This window comes from Bufo gargarizans, chromosome 11 (assembly GCF_014858855.1).
Source record: "Bufo gargarizans isolate SCDJY-AF-19 chromosome 11, ASM1485885v1, whole genome shotgun sequence".
Classification (NCBI taxonomy): domain Eukaryota; kingdom Metazoa; phylum Chordata; class Amphibia; order Anura; family Bufonidae; genus Bufo; species Bufo gargarizans.
In genome coordinates, this window is record NC_058090.1 from 79,254,829 (window position 1) to 79,282,578 (window position 27,750).

General features: G+C 39.9%; 2 protein-coding genes across 2 annotated transcripts in view; one reads left to right on the forward strand and one right to left on the reverse strand.

Moving 5' to 3' along the window:
• Nucleotides 1-3,483: 3,483 nt before the first annotated feature.
• On the reverse strand, nucleotides 3,484-18,341 carry LOC122921323 (embryonic protein UVS.2-like). Its single transcript, XM_044271300.1, has 13 exons — nucleotides 18,276-18,341; nucleotides 14,764-14,791; nucleotides 12,842-12,907; nucleotides 9,630-9,764; nucleotides 9,423-9,540; nucleotides 8,340-8,518; nucleotides 8,108-8,189; nucleotides 7,828-7,955; nucleotides 7,627-7,742; nucleotides 6,303-6,528; nucleotides 5,561-5,679; nucleotides 5,091-5,301; nucleotides 3,484-3,488 (listed from the first exon to the last, which is right to left on the reverse strand). Exons 1-13 carry the CDS (start codon nucleotides 18,339-18,341, stop codon nucleotides 3,484-3,486), a joined length of 1,479 nt encoding a protein of 492 aa, XP_044127235.1.
• Nucleotides 18,342-24,958: 6,617 nt separating this feature from the next.
• Nucleotides 24,959-27,750, forward strand: part of LOC122921324 (embryonic protein UVS.2-like) — a 42,186-nt gene continuing 39,394 nt past the window's right edge. Inside the window, exons 1-2 of the mRNA XM_044271301.1 lie at nucleotides 24,959-25,089; nucleotides 26,031-26,199. Of these exons, the coding sequence (XP_044127236.1) occupies nucleotides 24,959-25,089; nucleotides 26,031-26,199 (300 nt within the window). The remainder of the gene's footprint in view (nucleotides 25,090-26,030; nucleotides 26,200-27,750) is intronic.

Below are 27,750 nucleotides of genomic sequence, written 5' to 3' on the forward strand. Positions count from 1 at the left end.
TCTCAGGTGCCCCACCTCCCTCTCTTATCTTCTCATTTCCACAGGGTATGCCCACTTACAGGCCTACCCACGATCATGGCTTAGGGCACACAACAAGCCATTTAGTCAGCTAAGACACGCCTAGCTGGGTTAGGTTGTTCCCGTTGCTTCTCTCCTTAGGGTTCTTCGGATATCTCTTGGCCGTAGCCATGACCACAAATATATATATGCTTAAACTCCTCCACTGTATTTGCAGCTACCACTTCTGCAGAAAGGCTATTCCATGCATCCACTACTCTCTCAGTAAAGTAATACTTCCTGATATTACTTTTAAACCTTTGCCCCCTCTAATTTAAAACTATGTCCTCTTGTAGCAGTTTTTCTTCTTTTAATATTCTCTCCTCTTTTACCTTGTTGATTCCCTTTATGTATTTAAACGTTCTATCATATCCCCTCTGTCTCGTCTTTCTTCCAAGCTATACATGTTAAGGTCCTTTAATCTTTCCTGGTAAGTTTTATCCTGCAAACCAGGTACCAGTTTACTAGCTCTTCTCTGAACTCTCTCCAAAGTATTAATATCCTTCTGGAGATATGGCCTCCAGTACTGAGCACAATATTCCAAATGAGTTCTCACTAGTGCTTTGTAGTGCGGCATGAGCACCTCCCTCTTTCTACTGTAATGCCTCTCCATATACACCCAAGCATTCTGCTAGCATTTCCTGCTGCTCTATGACATTGTCTGCCTACCTTAAGTCTTCAATGGCATGCCTTAATCGATATTTGGTGGAAACTTTTATATCAATCCCCTCTATCAGTATTTTGTGGAAACAGGTATATAGAACCACCTAATGAGTATTTGCTGGAAGCTGATTTATCAAACCCCTTAATCAATATTTGTTGGAAGCTGATGTATCGTAGGCCTCAATGAATATTTGGTGGAAGCTGGTAATCAATCCCCTCTATCAGTATTTTGTGGAAACAGGTATATAAAACCCCTTAATGAGAATTTGCTGCAAGCTGGAATATCTAACCCCTCTTATCAATATTTTGTGGAAACAGGTATATAGACCACCTTAATGAGAATTTTTTGGAAGATGATATATCAAAACCCTTAATCAATATTTGGTGGAAGACATTGTATAGTAGGCCTCAATCTACATTTGGTGGAAGCCGATATATGAATCCCCTCTATCAGTATTTTGTGGAAACAGGTATATAGAGCCTAATAATGACTGGAAGCTGGCATATCAAACCCCTTAATCAATATTTGTTGAAATCCGGTGTATCGCAGGCCTCAATCAATATTTGGTGGAAGCTGGTATATCAATTCTCTATATCAGTATTTTGTGGAAACAGGTATATACAACCCCTTAATGAGTATTTGCTGGAAGCTGATACATCAAACCCCTCAATCAACATTTGGTTGAACCAGTTTATTGCATGCCTCAATCTATATTTGGTTGAAGCTTTATATCAATCTCCTCTGTCAGTATTTTGGTGGAAAGAGGTATATAGAACCCCTTAATGAGTATTGTTGGAAGCTGATATATCAAACCCCTTAATCAATATTTGGTGCAACTGGTGTATCGCAGTCCTCAATCTACATTTGGTCGAAGCTGGTATATCAATCCCCTTTATCAGTATTTTGTGGAAACAGGTATCTAGAAACCCTTAATGAGTATTTGCTGAAAGCTGATTTATCAAAACCCTTAATCAATATTTAGTGGAATCCAGTGTATCGCAGGCCTCAATCTATATTTGGTGGAAACTTTTATATCAATCCCCTCTATCAGTATTTTGTGAAAACAGGTATATAGAGCCACCTAATGAGTATTTGCTGGAAGATGTTATATCAAACCCATTAATCAATATTTGGTGGAAGCCGTTATATCGTAGGCCTCAATCTACATTGATAAATGTATGAATCCCCTCTATCAGTATTTTATGGAAACAGGTATATAGAGCCTAATAATGACTATGTGCTAGAAGCTGGTATATCACACCCCTTAATCAATATTTGGTGGAAGCTGGTTTATCGCAGGCCTCAATCAATATTTGGTAGAAGCCGGTATATAAAACCCAAAAATAAGTATTTGCTAGAAGCAGGAATATCAATCCCCAATATTTGGTGGAAGCCGGTTTATTGCAGGCCTCAAACAATATATGGTGGAAGCCGGTATATAAATCCCCTCTTTCAATATTTTGTGGAAACAGGTATATAGAATTCCTTAATGAGTATTTGCTGGAAGCTGGTATATCAAACCCCTTAATCAATATTTGGTGGTAACCAGTGTATCGCAGGCCTCAATCAGTATTTTGTTATAGCAGGAATATCAAACCCCTTAATGAGTATTTTGTGGATTCAGGTATATCGAGCACCGTAATCATTTTTTTTTTTTTTGGGACAACAGGTTTATCACACCAGTTGCAATTAGTTTATCCAAAAACATTTGTCCGTCTATCTAGCTGTGGTATCTGAGCAGAACTGCACCTAACTGCTGTACAATACAAATGCACTATAATATATTTTCTATCACACCCCTCAGTATATCACACCTTTCTATAGCACACCTATACCAGTCCTCAAAAAGACTTAATATAATATACTTTCCATCACAACCCTAAGTATATAACACCTTTCTATAGCACACCTATACCAGTCCTCAAAAAATAAATATATAAAAAATAAAAAATAATATAATATATACTTAGGGTTGTGATAGAAAGTATATTATATTAAGTCTTTTTGAGGACTGGTATAGGTGTGCTATAGAAAGGTGTTATATACTTAGGGTTGTGATAGAAAGTATAACACCTTTCTATAGCACACCTATACTAGTCCTCAAAAATACTTTTCAGTCTGTCCCTGGTCCACATAGCAACCTCTCCCTACAAAAACAAAAAAACTGAATGTAAAATGGCTGCCAGATCGGGTTATTTATAGGGTAGGGGTTGTGTCCATGTGCTGTATAGTCTAAAATTGCTGTCCTGTCCCACCTGATGGATGTGTCATGGGTCAAAGTTTGGTACAATGCAAAAGAATATGGCGCCGGCGGACATCGCCATATGTTTGCATGTTCTGCAAACCGCGAGTGAGCAAAGTTCGCTGCCAACGACTGCCGGGCGAACCGCAAGTCCATCTCTACTCTTGCGGATTTTGGATCAAATCAAATATTTTTGGAGAACTTCGGCGAACTGACCGAATCGAATTTTTGAGAAATTCGTTCATCTCTAATATCACACATACATTATTAGTACACATAAAATAACTGTATATTCACCATTATAGATGATGCAATTAGAAACTTTATTAGCAAGACTTTATTTTTTTAGAAGGCATGTATATAATGGACAGAGAAGTCATATGTATTGTCTATACACTACCATTAAGAACAATTTTCTAAAGTAAAAGAAAGTCAAGAACATCCCTTAGATATAACTTCAGTGAGGAGGTAGAGTAAACTAGTAACACTGCACTGTATTCCGGTGTCTGACGATCCCCAGTTACACTGCAGAGAAAAAGACATGGATTAAGAAAAACAAATAAAAATGTCAAATTCAATCCACTGTATTCATATTACCGATAGAAAAGCAATGAAGTGATAAAAAATGAGAAGTTAATTTTTATTTATAGCACAATGGGGTTTGTCTGATTATATAAAGAATAGTTTAAAAAATCAGACATAAAAGAGGAATGGGATGCCATAAGGACCCTCATCTATTAGCCAGTAGAAAACCAGTTCAAATATCATCTTTTTCTGCATTTAGTTATTACACAGAAATCCCACTGTATTCAATCAAAACTGTAATGCTTCTTAGCAGCCGTGGAATGGAAAATGTAACATTGTTTTCTGTATTACCTCACATTTACCAGCAAATCATTGGAGGTCCCAGCAATGGCTCAAAATGTGGTACGCTTACTGCCTGAAGTCCTGGGGACCTCTACACAGGCCGATTATCAGGAATATAAAAATATTGCTTGTAGGGTGATCACATCTTTCACGTACAGTACTTGGCAGCACATGGTCGTGTATAAACTGGGGTTGTGCTGCCAACAATGTGAAAACTGAATGGGGCAAACAATCATAGTAGCGATCATTTATTCCCTACTAGGTGTGTCTCGGGTTGTTAAGAAGGCAGTGTTGAGCAACTTGCATAGCATCAATCCTTGCATGTGTGGACAGAAGTTGCCTAATGGAAGAACCCTAACAAAGGTTAGGCAAAAAAATATATATATTTTAAAGAAGCCATCCATATCTGTATTCATATAGATTTTAGTGAATTGTAGAACAAAGAAGGATCCTCTGTGCAGGATTCTCAATTCTTTACCATAATGGGAGCTTTTGCAAAAACATCCGTATGTCTGGGGGATCTGTTTTATCTTTCATTACACATACAAGCCCTTGAGTTAATGGGTATTGTTTAATGCTCAATATGTCCTATGGTCAGGGTTGGACTAGGACTCCTTGAGCTGACCAAGGAAAACCATTCTTAGGGCCAAACCCTCATAACATCAATAAAGTCAAATAGGTTTTGATTCAAGTAAGTAGACCCTAGTGTGAATTTACTGTCGCTAAAAGCAGACAATGGACTTTCAATGGACTTTTGGGGCCCGTTATAGTATGAGAGCTCGGGCCCACTGACATTTCCTCTGGACCAATCTGATACTGTCTATGGTGGCACTACAGAGAAACTAAACACATACTGTTAGGTTTCCCAACTGATTATAGCTAATTGTAGAGGAATGTTTTGTCATCTGCATCTTAACAAGTGAAACTTCTGACAAGTAGACATTGTCCAAAGAGAACATCCTCTATAGTTTATTCTAAAAAGAACTATATGACATATCATGCAAGTTGACTAGATGGTCTTTCCTCAAGATAACATTATGTTGATTGCATGACTGTACTTTTAAAGCACCTTGAAATTCTGCAGATTTTGTTGCAGACTAAAAATCTGTTCAATTCATTTAAATAAAATGTAAACTCTATACAGGGGCATGAAGTTGTTTTTTCAATCTGCAGCATGTGAAGGCATTCTTATAGTCCACCTATAAGTATAATGTCCTGTGAATTGTTAAGAAAATATAAATATGAGGCTTTAGTACTCACCAAATTTATATGATGCCTGGAAGCCTCTAAACTGATTGCTGCCATCACTAACAAATCTCAGCCACAGTGAATTCCCTTGAGAGGTAAAGGAAGGGATTTTATAGTTCCCACAGAATGGACCCTTCCAGTTGGACCCATCCTGGATCTCTAAATAGTCATAGATGCAGTACTGACTAGCCTCTGTCTGAAAATCAGCAACCTTGAAGGAAATCTATAAAGAGCAAAAGTGTACATTGTAATATCATATCACAAGGTGATCCGACTCCAACATTTTCCATATCATTTTTATTTATCAAATTTTTATTTCTGTATTTAGTAAAAATTATGTGGAAATATTTCGTAAAATTGTGACACTGATATGTTTTTCGAAATATAGATAAAAATAGAGAGAGAAATTCTAGGATAACTGAAATAATAAAAAAATATATATTTTAGGGGAAGCTTTGGACAAGTTGAAAACAATACTTTACCTTCTTTCCAACAGGAGCTGTAATGGTGTAGATGCAATTCATGTTTGGGCGGTAGGAATTGGGGTAACCAGGGGATGTAAAGTTTCTTTCCGGTGCATAGAACGCTCCTCCACATTGCACTGTGGAAAATATAATTTAATATCGTTATTGAAGTAGAATATTCATATACAACTTATTTTATATTTGTTGTCCATTCCGTTTAAAATCGTAGTCTAAAGAATAAAAAGAGAAATAAATGTAAAACTATATTTGATTTTAGCTGTTGAGAATTTGGAGCCTTTTTCAGAAAATCGGAGCCCCATAAAAAATTACTTTGTAGCTAAAACCTTACAATGGTACTCTAAGATTTTTTAGATACTTTTTTATGTGTTATTAGGTTCAGTGGGTCCATAAATGCTACTTGTAACCATCACATATTGTAAATTGTGTATCTCGAAGTATTCATAGATAAGTGATATAGTCATTGTAGTCATGCGTGGGTAATAATGAGTTGAGTGCTAAAAAATGATCTTCAAAGAACAGGAAGAAGTTCTATATGATTACTTAGTGATAGCTGCATGATTTTGGCTTAATATAGCTTGTGGCATGGAAAAAAAAGCTACTAAAATTTATAAAAAAAATTAACAAATAAACTTCAAACATTAGGCCATTTTCTGATTAAGTATCCACTTTAAGTTTTAAAATTAAAAGTTAAAAACAATATACCAAGATAAACTATAAACTCTAGAAAGTAATAGTGTACCTGTGCTGTATGTGGCTTTAAAGCCTACTCCAGCAACACTGCTGTCACTGGAAAACTCAACCAGTAACTGGTTAGTAGAGGCAATAATTTGAGGAATCAACCCAGTCCCACAAGTTCTGTCCAACAACAGGGGATCTTTCTTAGTGGGACCATCATAAATCCTAATATAGTCAGATATACAATTGGGTGACGACTGGACATCAAAGGCAACAAAGTTCAATGTAACCTAAAGAAATAATGAAAGGAAAGGACAATCAAACCAGTTGTGTGAGTCAGCACCAATATTAATAATGAAGAGCTATTTAACCTAATTGTAGATAGACCACAATGACCCGATGTCTGTTGATTTGTCAAAGCAATGAAACTTTAAAGTGTTAAAGCAGGGATCAGCAACTTCCGGCACGCCAGATGTTCTGAAACTACAACTCCCAGAAAGCTCCAGTCACTTCTATGGAAGTTGTGGGAACAGCCAAGCATTTTTGCATGCTGGGAGTTGAAGGTTCACAGTAGCTAGAATGCTGAAGGTTGTTAGAACATCGAGGTGAAGAAACACAAACATCATGAAAGTTGGAAAACTACTGGTAATTTTATAGTGAGGGGTCAAAAAAATTAAACACATCTATAGATACAAATAATGACATAGGATTAGTTGATGGTAAAACTTCTCATAAAAGGACAATAGCTGCTTATTTAATAAAATTTGGTGCTCTGTTCACACAAATTATTAATTTCAGATCCAAATAAAATAGAATCAAACCGATTCCAAAGTGCCTCATATGCCATTAAAAGTTGTGAATAACACTCTGTGGTCTCCTAAGACTGTATCAAATCTCTTTCAAGCTCTTGAAGGTCAAGACAGCATTAGAAATGTCAAATTGATGGTGACATACAAGACTTTGGGTAAATGGATGTTAGCCAGTAATAACAAGCATACTGCTTTTTTATTGTTTTTTTTATTAAGAAATGTATTCTATTTTGAGAGTAGATATCGTTTTTCTCTGTCTTCTGTCCTGTACAATGATGGCCACCATTTTGACCGAGCCATCCAAAATTAGAAAATATTTCTATTCTCCTGAACACAGATGTTCTGGGAAATTTGTTATTATCGATTCCCTCATCTCTACTAATAACTGTTGGATAATTCATTCTATGTTTGTAACTTAACATCAATGATTATTCCAGACTGTAGACGACAATTTATCATGGTATAACATCTCCTTCCTTGTATACTAGACATTGAATATTTAAAGGAAAAATGGTCTAATGTAAAAAAAATTAGGAGCTCTGGTTCTTTGTCAATAGTTGTGCCTTTTCACTACGGTACCTGATCTGATGGTGTTCTGATCAGCCAAACACAGCTAGCATTATTCGGGTATGCTGATGGGTAGTTGGCGGAGGTTAGACTTCCATTCTTTTCATTAAGTAAATAAGCACAGGCATCTGAAAGGGGAAACACAACACAATCAATGACTGTGATGGCTCTTGTATGTAACTTTTTTAAATCTGTAGACCTGCAAAAGCTTACTGCATTGATACAACCGGTTGATTTTAGAGACATCTAGAACACTCAGTCCATCTCTTTGCCCAATTGGGATGTTTGGGACCGGTATGGTCACAATGGTGGGTTGTCCTGATGTGTTTGAAAAAGCGAAACTGTCCAAAAAAAAGAACAAATAAAGGTAGAAACATCAAAATTTGTACTGTATCATACATTATAGAAAAGGATATTACAGAATTTTACTATAGTCTTTATAGCTGCCATGTATTATTAATTTTACCAACAAGTAATGAGCTAATGACCTTACCTGTCATAATGCATCACTGATTTATAGTCATACTCAAGCCCAAGGTTGTTGGTGTTTTGTTTATTAAAATTTATAACTTGACCTACAAGACAAAGAATCTCTATAAGGCTTTGTCCATGTGTGTTGGATTTCATTTACAGAATTGACTCTGCACCTAATTCAATGTGAAATCTGCATCCAATGCAGGTAAAGGAAGTTTCCGCAAATAAAAAAATAAAAAATTGGAAATTACCTGGTGATATGTACTGGTACATGATGGTGACATAGTTATCCCGGTCACTCCTTGTATGCTCATGGTAGAACCCCAGGGCATGGTTTAGCTCATGCTGTACAATTCCTCTGTACATACAGCCAGCCATGTCTACTGCAACCATCTGACCTCCACCTATCCGGCCCACAAATGATGCACATCTGAATATAAATAAAACATTTTTATTATTTGTTATAGTATTGACAGATTGGTCAAAATAATAATAACGCATAAGAAATAAAGCTGATATTAATGTAGAAAAACATCAAATTAATTACTGATATTCTGATTCATAGCAAATAAACGTATTGGTTCCCACTATAACAGCGCTACAATTAGGTGTAATTGTGGTTAATATTGATCTATTAGTGAGGGATGTAACATCTCATCAGCTTTTAACACAGAGGCTCACAAACCGTGTTGTAATGTAATACATTCATGACTATGTGCAAATACAAACCATAGTTAACTTCTATTATTCTACTGACAACTTCATAGGTCGTCCGCAGTGAGTTTCAGTTTCCTTCAGCTTCATTAATATATTTATAACTGTGACTAAATCTAGTCATCTAATAGGATGAGGAAAATTGGATGAGCTCACTCATTCCTCCAAAAAAACAGTCAATCTGATGCATGGACTAGCTGGGCTGGCTTACTACAATGGGTCTTTAATATAGTATATATTTTATGCCTTGTGTGTCATCACAGACACTCAAAAATAATAGAAATCTGGTTACATGTTTGGAGTCTACCTTTGCTGTTAGCTACTAATATCTAAAAGGTAGACTTGAAATGTTTAAAATCCATGATCAAAGACAATATTTTAAACACTGCTATTGTGCGCCCAAGGTGAAATGCCACGTGCCGGGAAATGTTAAGACTGAAATAATAAGACTCCATTATGGAATTCACTTTTAGGTTAGTATAGGTACACCAAGCTTCACACACAATAGTAGATATTAATTTCATTTCTTTACTTGTTTCACACTAATAATCATAGATTACATTATTATATAGACACTTCCAGTAAATTAAACTCGAAAAAGCCTAAATACTAGAACCTACCCCCTTGAAGTCATAATATTGAGGTAGTCTTTCTCCGTTGTCCGAGGCACAAACCTCACACAGGTAAGGGTTTCAAATTCCTCCATTGATGTCTTAAACAAGTTGAGGCTTCCAATACCTGGGGTTAAAAGAGTATTTATACAATGATGAATCTACGGTAAAACAGTTAGGGTGGCCAAGTTAGATATGACATGAAAAAAAACTTACTATAATTGGAGGCAAACGAATAAGGCACATTGACCGTCCCATTGGCAGATTTGGGCCACAAGCACCCTGTGCAGGACGTAGCACTGCGTCCAGTTGTTTCCAACATGTCACCTTGATGTAAGTTTATGTCATTTTCTAAATAAAGAAGATGGTGACATTTTAAATGCAGTATTTACCCTTACTGTACAAATGAAATATCCAGTTCACTTAGTTGTCTAATCTAGTCTTTTAGACCCATGGACAACACAGAAAGATGAGTCAATGGTTGAACATAAAGTTAAACTTTTTCTATAAACCGTGACGTGGTGCTTGGGGCTCCGATATCTTCCTGACAGGAATATATTGGCAAAAGTCTCAGCTTTTAATATCTGCATTTATGACTAGCCAGTATAGTCAGTGGCATATCCGTGTGGTGCATTTTTTCTGTGATTTATGATTATATTTTCATCCGCACAATGCTCCATTTTGTGTAGGATGCCTTTGTGGTGCATGTGGACCGCGCCGACATCCTCCACCGTATGCAAAATATTTTTTGCTGGGGATAGTCGTTTGCTGCGGTCCACATGCGGTGGGGCTGCTCCCCCAATGAAAAACACGCTACAGTGTTAGGGGTTGAGCAGCTCCCCCAGATTTGCCACTATTTCTGTGTTTTTGTCTTGTTTTACATGTAGTGTATGTGCCTTCACCTGGCATTCAAACACTCTTTGCACCTGGTAGCCTCCATTACATGGTCTGATATGGGTGTGGCTTACAGTCTGGCTTTGTTCACATTGCACTAGTTGTCCTGCTGGGCGGTTGTGTGGAAGCTTGGCTGTGAGCTGGATTACATCACCTTCAGACCTTGTTCACACCATAGGTAGCGTAGTGGTAGGACCCCTTGCCATGCTGAGAACCGTGACGTGGTGCTTGGGGCTCCGATATCTTCCTGACAGGAATATATTGGCAAAAGTCTCAGCTTTTAATATCTGCATTTATGACTAGCCAGTATAGTCAGTGGCATATCCGTGTGGTGCATTTTTTCTGTGATTTATGATTATATTTTCATCCGCACAATGCTCCATTTTGTGTAGGATGCCTTTGTGGTGCATGTGGACCGCGCCGACATCCTCCACCGTATGCAAAATATTTTTTGCTGGGGATAGTCGTTTGCTGCGGTCCACATGCGGTGGGGCTGCTCCCCCAATGAAAAACACGCTACAGTGTTAGGGGTTGAGCAGCTCCCCCAGATTTGCCACTATTTCTGTGTTTTTATAAAGTACAGTAAGATTGAAAATGTATAAAAGAACTTGTATCATTTATACTACTGCTGCAGATCTGATTCCGTTATATGTTTAGTTTCTAAAAACTACTCCATACAGAGATATTCTCTCAACATATTCTCAATTAGGTCCATTAATATGCTCTTCATGTTATTAATATACAATATAGTAAAAACATTAAATATATATATATATGATGGTGAAAAGAACCAATTTACTTTGGAAGACTGTTTTGCAATCATCTTAGGTGGATACTTTGTGATGATCGTAAATTACAGCCGAAGTTATACTTTATAGCTATATTTAGAATTCTGTCGGCTTCAGAACCAAACTATTGCCTGTTTAGTTAGTGTTTCTGTTATGGTTTGTTTGGAGACTTAAGGTTTGTGTGGTCCTATTGCATTTTACATAAGTGACATAGGAATATTGCATTTTATCAGGTTGTAGAACCCATCCAGATGATTCATTCACTGAAGTTGTAGCAGGTCTATACAGGGATGCACCACCAATGTTGCCAGGTGAGGCCTCAGGCAGCACCAGGTAGGGGCAAGAGGGGGGCAGCGGAGGGGACATGGGCAATGATCGCTTTCATTGTGGCAAATGGGTTAGGTTAACAAATTGGCATTAGGGGGGCCCTGTTTCAGTTTTCGCCTCAGGCAACGGAAATGCTAGGTTCAGCCCTGGGTCTACAGTGACCAGATCCATGCACTACAACAATGGCTGGTGCTCTGTAGTTCCAGCAATACCTCCTAATACCATATCCACTACAGCTATCGCAGGCTTGTTGTGTGTTCGACCCCCGAGGATAGGTCATCAATATTAAAGTGCCAAAAACCCTCTTAAGGTTCTGTATCAGATTTAAAAAGTATTCTCCCATTTAGTATGTACTGGTGACTTGTATTTTCCCTTTCCATCTGCATAACAGTACATTTATCAATGTTAAACCTCTTTTATTCCATCTCTGACTAATCCTATAACTTATCTTCCAGTTTCATCTGTAGCAGTATAGTGTCCTCCTACATCATAATTACTTTACACACTTAGTTGTCATCTATAACAATTGATGTTTTACTATGCAGTCCCTCTATGAGATCTTATATAAATATAGTAAAAAGAATAGGACCTGAATCTATCCCCTGTGGTCCCCATGTAGTAATAGTGACCTCTCTAATATTAACCCCTGTGGTACCCATATAGTAATAGTGACCTCTCCAATACTAACCCCTGTGGTACCCATATAGTAATAGTGACCTCTACAATACTAACCTCTGTGGTACCCATGTAGTAATAGTGACCTCTCCAATACTAACCCCTGTGGTACCCATATAATAATAGTGACTTCTCCTACACTAACCTCTGTGGAACCCATATAGTAATAGTGACCTCTCCAATACTAACCCCTGTGATACCCATATAATAATAGTGACCTCTCCAATTCTAACCCCTGTGGTACCCATATAGTAATAGTGACCTCTACAATACTAACCTCTGTGGTACCCATGTAGTAATAGTGACCTCTCCAATACTAACCCCTGTGGTACCCATATAGTAATAGTGACCTCTACAATACTAACCCCTGTGGTACCCATATAGTAATAGTGACGTTTAAATAGTGTATACATTTAAATGGATAGCTGTTGGCCAAGCCATAGTTTGAATGATAGCTAAGTAATGGACATGGCCATCACAGGGGTCAGTGCAAATGGATTAATGTATTCATGTATAACATTAATTATCTATGTATGGCACTAATCCCTAGTAATTGGTGGACATACTCTTTAAGCACATGATTCTTGTAACAATGGAATGATTATGGCTTTCACTATGTCAAATACACTATAGAAATTATATTAGAAGGTTTTCTTTAAAAAACATTCTAAAATTATTTCTTAATGTAAATGCGTAATGTCTATAACTCATGACTTTTATTGACCAGGGAAAATAATCTGTTACCTTTGTTGACCTTGATTATCTTGGCAAAGGTTCCTTCAGGTTCTTCTGATGCCTTAGAATCTGTAACTAAAAGCATGTATATAATGAAGGAATCATGTCATGTATTTATCAGCAATGTATAATGTTACTATTTGTTATAATTAGAATGTTACTATTCATTATAATTCTTATATTAATTAGAATACTATCCCTCAATAAAACCTCGGAATTTGGATTTTCTTATTCTGTATTGCAATTTATTTTAATGGGATTCGAATTTCAACTTCCTAACAGTCTGTGATTTTCTTTCTATTATTTGCCCCATTTGTTAATTGACTAATAAAGTCACAGAAAAAATAAAATAAATCATCTGTGACTTTAAGACGTAACTGAAAAATGGGAAAATAATAGAAATATAAATCCCAAAATGTAAGAGTGTTATACATCCAATCCCTTTGTCATACATTATAATAAACAATAAGACACTTCAGCTTTCATTGATGATTAATTACCAGATATACTAAACATGACCTCATCTTACCTGGGCCTGATTTTGCAATTTTCTTGATCACATTTAATGTATTTTCTGTTGATTGGAAATGAGAAGTATATTGATGAATAAAATAAGAAATAAATAAAGCTATTGAGTTCTCATGGGGCAGTATTAAGAAAAAATTTTGCGAAATTTGAGAATAAAAAAACAATACTGTGCATGCTCTGTTTATGTTCTGCTACACCTAGAAGTAAAAAGTCTTGACATTGTATGTACTGGAATTAGAGACCAGATGCCAAGTCTTTTCACTTCTAAGTGTAGTGGGAAGTGAAAAATCTGGTCTCTGATTCCAGTACCTACAATGTCAAGACTTTTCACTTTCAGGTGAAACATGATGTAATCTGCGCGATTGCAATACAGTTATTTATGGCCAGCCAGGATCAATTAGTCTATACTGCGCATGCGCTGAGATTGAAGCCAATAGGGCAAGCATGAAACTACAGGGTCGGGCTATAAGAAGATTTAGAAGCCTGGTCTTGGCTTCTGAAAGCAATCTGCAGGCAGGATGTTATAGAGCAGGAGCGGCTGAGCAGATTGGTCGGAAAAGATTTATAAAAAATTGTAATTTATTCTTTTAATTCTGTGATCGGAGCTCAATAGCCAAGTGGTCAGTCCTATCAGTGACTGAGAGCCTTCCCTGTATAAGTGTGTATACAGAGATATCAATCACCAATAGGACCATCCACATAGCTACTAAACTCAGAATGAGCACAGATTTAAATTAGAGATAATCTAAACAATTTATTAGAATAGAAATTTGATCAGATTTTTTTAAAATTTCAGATTCAGTTGGGTAAAATTTCTAGACAAATACATTTTCCAGACATTTTAAAACATGTTTGATCCATGTAAATAGGGTTTGTACCAGAATCTAATTTCTTAGTCTGATCTAACAAATGAAACCAAAACTAATTTTAGGAAAATTGCTCATCTCTAATCTAATGAATGAATCAGGAGTGATGCTGAATCTTTAGCAAAAAACTATAGTTAATTTCTATGCAACTGACGTTTTTGGTGCACTGTGGGTGAGGCGACTTCTTTCAGTCCGTTTGACTTACCCTGTGTCATCGCTAACCACTCTGAAGTCTTAGGGCTTGTCAATTGGACTAGAGAAGGCAACACTGGGAGGCATTACTGATGTAGCAATAATGCACTGAACTGAAAGGCTCCGCCCAAAGTGCACCAAAAACCTTATCTTCATACAAACGAAAATAACCATTTCTCAGGGTTAGGCAATCTGTTTTTTTTATTTTATAAGACTATGTTCTAAGAATTTACTAGAAAAATAAGTATGATTTTAATTAAACTAATACCAGACACTAAAGACACACTTGAAGAATAGTGGTACAGACACTGAAGTATAGCCCAAATAACGCTGAGGAGCTCTTACCATATTCATTTAATCCAGGTATGGAAAGCTGGAGAAGAAACACATGCAGTCATTAGTAACACTACAATTCCAATCATGAAAAATATATAGCTTCATTAATATAATAGTATAAAAAGAATACAATCTGATTGGGGTTAATTTGACAGCATTTCATAGATTTCTGCTAAATCCTTCCATAGGAATGGGACAGTAAAATACGTTTCTTCTGTCCTTCTAACATGTGCAGAGACTGTCAGGACATCTGAGAAGACACTAATTTTACTGGAGACTTAAGAAATGACCTTACCTGTAATGATGGAGATAGAGGAACACTCGTCACGGATCCCACCACAAAAAGCAGGAGAAGAAGAGAAATCTTCTCAGCCATGTTACTGAGAGATAGCTACAGTATTGGAAGATTGTTTTCTTGTCTAGATTAGTGCTCAATGTATATGCCTTATATACCTGTAAATTATAGACCTCTACCAATCACAAAGCAGAACAAAACATATCTGTAATGGTCAAAATAACAGCCTGAAGCCCATAACAGGTTTAGAATCATCTGTGTGTGTGACCACCAGGTGACTACCAAGGAGATGTTTTTCAATTTGTTCAGCCATTCCAGTAAGTTTTCATGGTGTAATTGTTATGCCATTGATAATTTTGTGTATGTGTGTCTAACCTTAAAAAATAAATAAAAAAATACAAATTTACACCTACTAACATTTAAGAATTATTTTTTTGTTTTGTTTTTATAGTTAGATTTGCAACCTCTGCTTGGAAGGGCAACTGTATCATTTACTTCTGTAGGGAATTCTAAAACAACAGACAGATCTATCATAGAGTTGAATGTGGCTCAGTTGTTAGCACAAAAATAGAAAGTAGTTAAAGCAGCATATACAGGAGAAGATATTATGCTAGTGGTGGTGCCAGAAGTGATGAGTACCAGCCTGTAGTACCCTCGTTATTGAGAAAGCAAAAGAGAAACCGCAGCACTCTGTAGTTGTTTGCTTTGTTCTTGATATCCAGTGGTAATTTGTATAATTTATTTAATGATGGTGTTGCTAGTAAATTGAAATTTAAATGTTATAGTGAGAAGAATAGATAGCAATACTCGCGTGGACCTACATATACTCTTCAAACAGCTGTTTCTGGGAGTGCCGGGTGTCGGACCCTCGTCAATCAGATTTTGATGACCTCTCCTGATGATAGAGCATCAATATTTCTGGCCTACACAACCCCTTAAATGTCACTCCAATTATTATTAGTTTTGTTTTCCTCATTTATGTTTTCATTTTGAGTCATAAGTGATAACGTGATGTACTAGTCCGCAATCCGTGTTGGTGCATCTACAAGCAGTTCAAGTGTTGGTGTGATGATGAGGGGAAAATAATCACATAGCAGGCTGACAACTTTTATTTTACACTAGAGAGAGCATTTTCCTTAATCTGGAATTTGTACTACACTTCCCTGTCTTTAAGTTCCAGAAAACAGATTTTCAAACTGTTCCATACTTTGTGTGACTGCATACACTTAGGCCCAAAAACGGTCAGGAATACGGAAGGATTCCAAATGAAAGACCTAGGGCCATAATGTTGGTAGTAGCCGCATAAGTAGTAGTAGAAGTACACAGTTGTCCCTGTTGGTTTGGGAAAAGCGCAACATTACCCCTTCCTTGTGGGGCTCCTTCCTTTTTCCTAGTAAGTAACAAATAAACCGCACCACGCTCTACAGCAGACAGTCAAGAGAGTTTCCCTGCTAATGACTTGTCTTCGAGAAGTCATCATTTACGCTGCAGTGAGAAAGAAGTTCAGGAGGAAGCTAGGGACCCCATGCATAGCTGTGTTGACAGTGGTAATAGTGGCACCTTTAGCCACAACATTGGTGTTATAGGCAGCGACAGTGGCAGTCAGGGAAAATTCATAGCAGGAGAGGGGGCCAAAAAGAGCCCATCATGATATCTCACAGTCTAATAAAAATGGCAGGGAGGGTGTGGACTCCGAATGTGTGCTGGACAAGACCTGGGCGTTGGATAGAGGTGCTAAGGAGACAACATCAGAGGGGGAGGGAGATGGTGACAGCAGCAGCAATAAAGTGTAGACCCAATGTACCTTCCAAAGAACGGCCAGGCAGGCCAATGTCTGCTTCAGGATCCGTTGATACCACTGACACTGTGGACTCGTTAGGCCCAAAACATGCCATAGCTAGGATAAGTTCAGTTGCTTCTATTTCTGTGTGAGTAACTTCCATATAGCGTTTTTCTCCACAAGGTAGAGTCCAAGATCTGCAGGAATAAAATAGGCTGTATTCATGCCAACAAAATCACAGATAACAGAGCTCTATTGCCACAAATTGCAGCAAACTGACGAGCATTCCAATTGAGAACAAGTCTGTCCTCCTTCTCCTGTTCCACTGTGTGGCAGCCAACCAGCATCCACAAGCAATACAATGCCCTTGTCCTCATCATCATTAGTTTCTTCTACTCATGCTAATATTTCTCCTCTTCCTTGTCCTCTGCTTCATTGTGAGACCTCTATAACTGCCAAGTTTGGCCATGAAAAAACTTTCTCCATCAAGAATTAGCTTTTCTACAAGCCAAACCCCCACCTAAACACGTTGCTGGTGGAGTAATCGCTGCCAAACCATTGTAGCAGTGCCTTGTACTCTCACGTGGAGGAGAATCCGGCAGGTCTTTGTGATCTACACTCCACGGTGGACACCTGGAGCAGCTGTTATAGGCAGAGACGCACAATATTTAATTCATGGGGCATTGGGTCAATGTTTCTAGTAGGAGTCGGAGATTCAGCACACCCAGCAACATGGCCATGTCTCCGCTCTCCACAGAGCCACCCCCACCCCTCACCCCACCCCTACTTCTGGCTGCCACAAGCAGCAGAAGCCACAGAAGCAGTAGCAGCACCAGCAGTCTGTTCAGTCTTCTCAACATATGTAGATTTTTATTTTTTTTCCTGTGCCACACCAGGCTGAGGCTAGTCAACAAGTTGAGACCTCTTGTCTCAGCTCCATATTTAAGGCCTAACTACACACTGGCCTGTCTCCGGTGCATACACTGTTCCCTGACCCCATGTATTTCAGGCAGGCAGACTGAAACAGTGGCCTGAACTGGCATAGCACAGCTCTTCCTTCTTTCTTGGCTATCCTCCAGTGTCATCCCAGAGAGGGTTTTCAGTGCTGCAGGATGAGTAGCGGCACGCAAACGGACCGTTGTCCTTCACCAGTGACCAAAACATCACTATTCTCAACATAAACTAAGCCTGGATTCAAGAGGAGTTTTACACTCCTTCAGCTCAGGCAGATTACTAGATCTGGCCTTGCTGACAATGTCCCACCTGGCCACTGCATTCTGTACTGCCTACCATTATGTTGGCTGCCTTCTATCATGTTCTGTATGGCTGCTGATGCCTCCATCATGCCCCTGTTGCCTTCATTCCACTGCTGCTGCCTACCCACCATCATGTTCAGTAAGGCTGCAGATGCCTCCATCATCTTGCTGTTGTCTTCATTCCACCTACCAACATGTTCTGTACATCTGATGCCATCGTCATGCCGCTGCTGCCTTCATGCCTATCCTGATACATGCTTACCATCATGTCTCATACAGCTTCTGCTGCCTCCATCATACCACATTTGCTGCCTGCCTACCAACATATTCCATACATCTGAAGCTGCTACTACCTGCCTACCAACATGTTACATAAGGTCCCTTTCACACGAGCATTGTGGAATGTCTCAGGATTTATTGAAACTGACGCGATTTCGCAAGCAAGTTTAGTGAGTGTTGGTAGCAATTGCGTACAGTGTTTCAGTTTTTTCCATGCCAGTGCAATCAGTTTGGATGCATGCGTTTTTCATGCATGTGAAAAAAATTGAAGGTTTACAAACAACATCTCCTAGCAAACATCAATGAAAAATGCATTGCACCCGGACTGTATCCAGATTACATTCAGATGGAATGCATTTTTCAATGAAGCCCCTATCACTGTTATGGAGCCATGGCTGCGTATAAAACGCAGAATATAAACCATGCTTCGATTCTCAGGTGACGCAGAAATGATGCATGAAAAGCAATGCTTATGTGCACAGACCCTTTGAAATAAATGGGTTAGGATTCAGTGCGGTTGCTATGTGTTCACTTCAATACATCACATCCGTGGGGAAAACTCGCTCGTCTAAAAGGGGCTTAAGGCTGCTGCTGTAACTTTAACTGCTGTTCCTCGCTGCTAATCTGCTACTACCAACATTATTAATGCTATGCATCTGCTAGTACTACCACTAATATTAGTACTACTCATAGATAAGCAACCTACTGCTTTGAAGGTTCCATGAAATGCTGCTTCTGCTGCCACTACCATTGTGGCCTTGTGCCTCTTATTACCCTACCCTTTCCCAATCCACCCTGCACTGCTGCTGCTCTCAATTAAAAGTAAGAATGTTATAGGCTTGTTCATAACAAGCCACTTTTTCTTCAGACATCTCTTGTGTGTATCATATGAGCCAGCATTCTGACCCCATCCAGAATTTTTGGATACTTTATCCCCCAACAAGCTAACGAAATGTGTTTTTTAACACACTGTTTGTTAAAGCAGTCAAACAAGTCTTTACCCATAGCTATGTATATGAGTATCACTTGGACATGATTTACTATTGCTGTTATTGCGTTCAAGAGCTTAGGGATAGGGGGAAGCAAACATCTTTAAAAATAAATAAAAATGATCAAAAATAAATAACACATTTGTCTAAATATTCAGACTCCTAGGAGACTAGAAGGTGTAAAATACAAATTTCTGAGCAATTGTAGCCAATCTAGTTTGGCCCAAAATGGTTCAGGTCCAATTCAAACCTTTTGAAAAATGTTGCCAACCTGAAAAAAACCTCTTTAGCACTTCAATACTGATTCTGCATGGTATTATGGCTGTCAGTTTGACATTGTATTAGGTACTGCCTCGGACTTGCCTAATAATTGACCAAAGATGGCAGACAAGGAGATCTTCATCAAGACATATGACAGAATAGGGGACTTTTGATGGGTCACTGACTCTAAACAACACCTTAGATGCCATTTTGTCTGTTGACCATGATTTTAAAAAGTTATATATCATACAAAAAAGGTGTATCATCAAAAATTATTAATTTAATTAACAATATCAACTCTAACTAAAGTTCTATATATAAAAGTCTGGATAAATTGAAACCGCATATTACAAAACAGAATGTGTCCTCATGCCTGAATGTGCATGCCCGAATTTTACAGAACGTGGCCAGGGGAAAAAAGCTTCCTTGTAGCCAGGAAACTAATCCTGTTTTTCCACACTGATCTAAACAGTCTATTCACTATGAAATGAATGAATGATAAACAAGTGCAGGGAAATCTTTACCAGCTCACGTCTATTCTCCACATATCAATGAATTGATGACACCAGTACCTCCCCGGCCCTAAAGGGAGGCAATAAATGCTTTTTAAAACTCAATGACTGCTTTGAGTAAACAAAAGTATATCATTGTTCTGTTTAATTTACCATTGAGGAGACGGATAAAGCCATGAAGTTTCTAATTCACCTGTAACAGGCAATGGGTGTGGACCCACAGTGCCAACTAACCTGTTTGACTTGGAGCAGGCAAACAGATAAGCACACCTTCACTGGAAAAATAGCGATCTAGGAACCTAAATTTTAGGCATTCTCCTCTAGTGAAGGGCAACTTAAACAACCCAAAGTTACCTGCAATAAGAAGGGAATAGTAAGGGTGCAAGCACGCTGTCCTATTAAGAGCCTGGAGTGGGTGCTCCCTAGGGCAGAGGACCTAAAAAGAAAGCACAGGCTGTGGCCTGCAGCAGAGGAGTGGGGATTTAGTGGGCACATGGAACATTGGCATCCAGACTTGCTGTAGAGAAGAGCACATGGGTCCACACAACAGGCAAGATGAAGAGTAGATTAAGAGATGCAGGGCAGCACTGGGCATGGGCCAGCATTGCCACAACCCCAAAAAATTCCATTATCCAGATAACATCAGATACTCAAGCAAAAATTGTAAGGCTCCTGTGTGGGAGGGAAACACCACAACGAGCATAGGATGGAAAATGTGATACCTGAATAAGGCCTGGAAACTAGGGAAGGAAAAAGGACACCTGCTAGAGAAAACTCTAACTCCAGTCCTGACAAACTGCTAGTATGAATAGGCCCCAAAGGTAGGCAAGATCATACACCGGATACCTAGAATCCTATCTCCCCCTATAGGACCCTGGAATTAATGTCAGGACTGAGTCTACCTGTTCCTCCAAAGGGAAGGATGAACAGGAGACTCCCTCAGGCCTAATGACAAATAGGGAAAGGCAACACACATATACAGTTGCAAGGAAAAGTATGTGAACCCTTTGGAAGGATATGGATTTCTGCACAAATTGGTTATGAAATGTAATCTGATCTTTTTCTAAGTCCCAACAATAGACAATCACAGTCTGCTTAAACTAATAACACACAAAGAATGACATTTTACCATGTTTTTATTGAACACACCATGTAAATATTCACAGTGATAAAGTTCTGTAGCTCCAAAGTAACAGTTATAAAATGCACCGTGGCGTGATAGTCCCACAACAAACAGGTATAGCGGCGCCCCGCTCTAGATTTAACTTTTTATGGCATATTCTTGAAATAAAACGGCAATAAAATGGTACAATCGATTGCTAAATCACAAATTATTCACACAATAAAAAACGCATAAATAGCGTGGACGCTGAATGTTCACTGGGAAAACTACAAATGTCACTGTTGTGAGTTATTCCCAAACTCACTGATAAAGTCCTGAAGCTCCAAAGTAACAGTTATAAAAGGCACCGTGGCGTGATAGTCCCACAACAAACAGGTATAGCGGCGTCCCGCTCTAGATTCAACCAGTAGCGTCCCACTGGGCGAATAGCATTCAAGTTTTGTTAAGTCTCCTGTCAGCAAATATTCGATGAAAGGTTCTTCTCACCACTTCGCTGCACACCGTCGCTCTGCTGGGTCGCGTTTTTATAAATTACCTCCAGTCTTTTTTGAGCGGTCAGGTTGTTGAAATCCCACGTAGGTAAAAGTTTGGCATGTGCAGCCCGGTCTCTGCTGTAGGCTATCAAGGATTCCTTATACTTTAACCTTATCGTGATGTTGAGCAGTGTGGTATGAGGTTCCGGCACTATCTGTTGGTCCTCACTCTTTCAAAGTTCGGGGTCCTGTTAGAGCTAGCGGCTTAAGGTTGCCCCTTCCTCAGCAGCGAAGTGGTGAGGAGAACCTTTCCGGTAAGACTATCTTTTTCATTGAATATTTGCTGACAGGAGACTAGAGGTGTATAGAACCCCTTTATGAGAATTTTCTGGAAGATGATATATCAAACCCCTTAAACAATATTTGGTGGAAGCCGTTGTATCGTAGGCCTCAATCTACATTTGGTGGTATATCAATCCCCTCTATCAGTATTTTGTGGAAACAGGTATATAGAACCTAATAATGACTATGTGCTAGAAGCTGGTATATCACACCCCTTAATCAATATTTGGTGGAAGCTGGTTTATCGCAGGCCTCAATCAATATTTGGTGGAAGCCGGAATATAAAACCCAATAATAAGTATTTGCTGGAAGCAGGTATATCAAACCCCAATATTTGGTGGAAGCCGGTTTATTGCAGGCCTCAAACAATATATGGTGGAAGCCGGTATATCAATCCCCTCTTTCAATATTTTGTGGAAACAGGTATATAGAATTCCTTAATGAGTATTTGCTGGAAGCTGGTATATCAAACCCCTTAATCAATATTTGGTGGTAACCAGTGTATCGCAGGCCTCAATCAGGATACCCTGCAAAATCAGGATTAAAGCGCTGAAGAGGTTTTGTTTCAGGTTGGCCGAATTTTTCAAAAAGTTTCGTTTGGATCTGAACCAGTTTGGGCTAAACCAGATTTTTTTCCCATTGCCTGGAAATAGGTATATTACACCTTCTAGTCTCCTCGGTCTAGAATATTTTGGAAAATGTGTTAATTTTTTTGTTCATTTGTTTTTTTATAAATGTTTGCTTCACCCCATCTATAAACTCTTTTACTCAATGACAGCAATAGTAAATCATGTCCAAGTGATACATACATAGCTATGGATAAACAAATGTTTGACCCCGTTAACAAACAATGTGTTTAAAAACACATCTCAGTGGCTTGTTGGGGAATCATGTATCCATAAATTCTTGATGGGGTCAGAATGCTTGCTCATATGATACACACAAGAGATGTCTGAAGAAAAAGTGGCTTGTTATGAACAAGCCTATAAAATTCTCCATTATAATTGGGAGCAGCAGCAGTGCAGGGTGACTGTGGAAAGGGTAGGGTAATAATAGGCACAAGGTATCAATAGTAGTGGCAGAAGAAGCAGCATATCATGGAACATACAAAGTAATAGGTTGCTTATCTATAAGTAGTACTAATAGAAGTGATAAGGGCTTCAGTAAAAAATGCAATCCGGGTGCAATGCATTTTTCATTAACAGTTCCTAGGAGATACTGTTTGTAAACCTTAAATTTTTTTACATGCGTGAAAAACGCATCAAAACTTATTGCAGCGGCGTGGACAAAATTAAACACTGAATGCAATTGCTGACAAAACTTACTGAACTTGCTTGCAAAATTCCATCAGTTTCAATGAACGCATCCTGAAAGAATCCGTAACGCTGGTGTGAAAGGGACCTTATGGAACATGTTGGTAGGCAGGTAGCAGCAGAATGATGAATGCAGCAACAGCCATACAAAATTTATGGTAGGCAGGCAGCGGCTATGGCATGATGGAGGCAGCAGCAGCCATACGAGACATGATGGTAAGCAAGCAGCAGAATAGGCATGAAGGCAGTTGCAGCATGACGATGGCATCAGATGAATGGTACATGTTGGTAGTTAGTCAAAAGCAGTGGCATGAAGATGACAGCAAGATGATGGAGGCATCCGCAGCCTTACTGAACATGATGGTGGGTAGGCAGCAGCAGTGGCGTGGAGGTGACAGGGGCATGATGGAGACATAATCAGCCGTACAGAACATGATAGTAGGCAAGCAAAATGATGGTAGACAGAACAGTATGCAGTGGCAACGTGGGACATTGTCAGCAAGGCCAGATCTAGTAATCTGCCTCAGCTGGAATAGTGTGAAAATCCTCTTGAATCAAGGCTTGGTTCATGTGATGTTTTGGTCAGTAGAGGAGGACAACGGTCTGTTTCGGTGTTACCACACATCTTGCGCACTGAAAACCCTCTCTGGGATGACACTGGAGGATAGCCAAAAAAGAAAGCAAAGTGTGCTATGCCAGTTCAGGCCACTGTTTCAGTCTGCCTGCCCAGGAATACATGGGGTCAGGGAACAGTGTATGCACCGGAGACAGGCCAGCGTGTAGTTAGGCCTTACATTTGGAGCTGAGGCAAGAGGTCTCAGCTTGATGATTGGCCTCAGCCTGGTGTGGCACAGGAAAAACATCTATGTTGAGAAAACTGAACAGGCTGCTGGTGTTGCTACTGCTTCTGTGGCTTCTGTTACTTGTGGAAGCCAGAGGGTGGAGGTGTCTCTGGAGCGGAGAGGGGCCTCCCTTTCAGACACGTTGGTGGCACTGGCAGGAGTCTGCATGACAAAAGATATGGCAAGCTGCATACATAGTGATTCCTAGTTATAAGATAATATGGCATCCCTGTCATAGGGAGGAAAACATTCCCCCATTTTGCTTTAATAGCGACGATATAAAATCATGGCTATCCAGGAAACACCAGACAGCTTGATGTCAATAATATGCCTGTCACAGTAGCAAGCAAATGACTATACAGCTAAACATTCTTGCCAGTGTGCTAAAAGAGCCAGCTCTTTCCAACTCTGTCCCCCAACTTAGACAATTAAGTGTTGTGGCCGGTATCACCATCATCAACCTCTTTCTCCTTTGACTCTGATTCCTCCTCCACTGAGCGCTCCTTTCCTCATCTTCTTCTTTCTCCTCAATGGGAGTTTCTCCTTGTGGGACCCCAACAGCTATAGGGCAGACAGCAAGATGCATTTGCTCTTCTTTCTCAGGGACAACTTCTGTATGAATGGGAAAAGCTGCCACTGCCAACCTGGAAATAACACATGCCCCCTTCTGAAGCAGTCCGGTGCATGACAAAATTGTTCACGGTTCTCTCCTTCTCATACAGATGCTGTAGCTTGAGCAATGTTGAATTCCAGAGAGTTGGAACATCGTGGACTGAGTGGTGTAATTTCAGACCCTTCTGTAATTTCAGACCCTTCTGTCACTGCAAGTCAGGAGAGTGTTCCTCGCCAAATGAAAATGGCTAAACAGAGGTACTATCTCATGGATATTGCCAGGAATATTGCGCAACCCAGTATACTTTTTTAATAAGCCATGTAGTTCAGATCAGCCATGTTACGGCCATTGTCGCTGACCACCTTGCCTAGTTGGAGTCTGCTAGTCGATGTATTTTAGCAACTGTTCGTCTGTATCACTACTCTAGCCCAGGGTGATCAGCTCCAACACCACATGGCAACACTTGGCTTAACACATTTGACAGGAAGAAGGATGAGTGGGCTTTGCTGCTATTAATTACAGGAGCTTGTCCATGGAGGAGGAGTAGGAGGCAGATAAGTACCTACTGTGTGAACCAGCCTGATATAATCATGGGCGAGTGCCAAAAAGACATGGCCATGTTGCATGGGGTGCTGCCTCTCCCCTCCCAGAAAAAAAACCATTGACACAATGGGCCATGAATGAAATATTGTGCGTCTTTGCCTATAACAGCTGCTCCAGGAGTCCACCATGGAGTCCAGGTTGCCACACAGCAAAAACCACAAAGACCAGCTATATTCTCCTCCATGTGAGAGTACAAGGCACTGCTACAATGGTATGGCAGCAACTGCACCACCAGCAATATGGAGCAGGTGGGGCTTTGGCTGGTAGACAAGCTAATTGCTGGTGGAGAAAAGTTTTTTCATGGGCAAACTTGGCCATTATAGAGGTCTCTTGATAAAGCGGAGGACAAGGACGAGGAGCAATATTAGCATGATAAGAAGAAACTGATGATGATGACAAGGGCAGTGTATTGCTTGGGGATGCCGGTTGGGTGCAATAAAGAGGAACAGGAGAAGGAGGACAGGTTTGTTCTCAATGGGAATGCTGGTCAGTTGTATTTTCCCAAAGGATTTAATGATGCCACCTCATTTGTTGCAATAGCGCTCCGTTATCTATAATTTTGTTGGCATGCCTAGAGCTTATTTTATTTCTTCAGATCTTGGACTCTACCTTGGGGAGAAAAACGCTATACGGAAGTTACTCACACAGAGCTAGAAGCAGCTGAGCTTATCTTAGCTATGGAATGTTTTGGGCCTACCGAGCTCACATTGTCAGTGGCATCACCGGATCCTGAAGCAGACATTGGCGTGGCTGTTCTTTGGAAGGTAAATTGTGTCTACACTTTATTGCTGCTGCTGTCACCATCTCCCTCCTCCTCTGATGTTGTCTCCTCAGCACCTCTATCCGACTCCCAGGTCTTTTTCAGCACACATTCAGAGTCCAAACCCTCCCTGCCACTTTTATCAGACTGCTAGATATCATGATGGACTCTTTTTGGCCCCCCTACTTTGCTATGAAATCGCCCTGACTGCCACTGTTGCTGCCCATAACGCCAATGTTGTGGCTACAGGTACCACTATTATCACTGTCAACACAGCTATGCATGGGGTCCTTACCCACTTCCTGAACCTCTTTCTCAGTGCAGCCCAAATAATGACTGCTCGAAGACAAGTCATTAGCAGGGAGACTCTCTTGACTGTCTGCTGTAGGGCATGGTGGGGTTTGTTTGTTACTTCATAGGAAAAAGGGAGGAGCGCTTGTCCCAAACCAACAGGGACAACTTTGGACTATTACTACTACTTGTTGCTACTACCCACATTTTGGCTCTAGGTCTTTCATTTGGAGTCCTTCCGTATTCCTGAAATTTTTTGGCCTAAGTGTATGCAGTCACGTAAAGTATGGAACAGTTTGAAAATCTGTTTCCTGGAATTTAACCCCTTCACTACTGCGATCTGTTTATATACGTGCTATTTGCACATGCCCAGTGCAGCTAGCACCTGTATAAATGTCAAGCCAGCTCTTTAATCCAAGCGCTGCAAAACGCTTGAATTAAAGATTCTGCCCCTGCACTGCTGCTGTCACGGACAGCATACAGTGCAGTAATGCCAGCAAGGGACCAATCAGAGTGGTCCCTTGCCAGCAATCGATCCGATTAGTTAGTCTGTGCAGACTAACCAATCAGATTGCAGCAGTAATAAAATGCCTGTTTTAGACTCTGATCTGCACTCTGCAGATCAGAGCCTGAAATCAGGTAGTGTCCTGAAGCCCCCCGATCTGTGCCCCCTTCCTGTGCACCTCCAAACCCCCACCACCACTGTGAGCCCTGCCTCTGCCTACCCCGATGCGGTCCCCGCCCCCCATCCATGTATCGTGCCCCTGATGTGGTCCGCCCCCTCCTCGCCCAATACATTCATCCTGCACCCATCTGTGCCCCCTCTATGCTAAATGTACCCCCCATTTCCAGTCCTGCCCCATTTGTGCCCCCTGCCTCCAATGTGGTCCCTCTGCTGTGTTTGATGGCGACGGCTCCATTCTTCAGCCGCCGCCATCAGCAGTGAGTGCTGACACTCTGCTGTAACCCCTTAAATGCTGCGGCAGCGGCATCCATGGGGTTAATAGAGGGAGGGGGCTCCCTCTCTCCACCATCGGGGCTGCAGCGCTGGTTGCCATGGGAACCGGATGCTTTGCAAAGGTGTCCGGTGTTGCCACCTACAGGAAATCTGGTAGTATTATACTTTGCAATTCAAGAGAATTGCAAAGTATAGTACAGCCATCAGCCTCACTGGATCTTCAAGATCCAAAAGGGACTTAATAAAAAAATTGAAAATAATAAAAGTATAAATAAATAGAAATGTAACTTAAAATAATTGAATTGC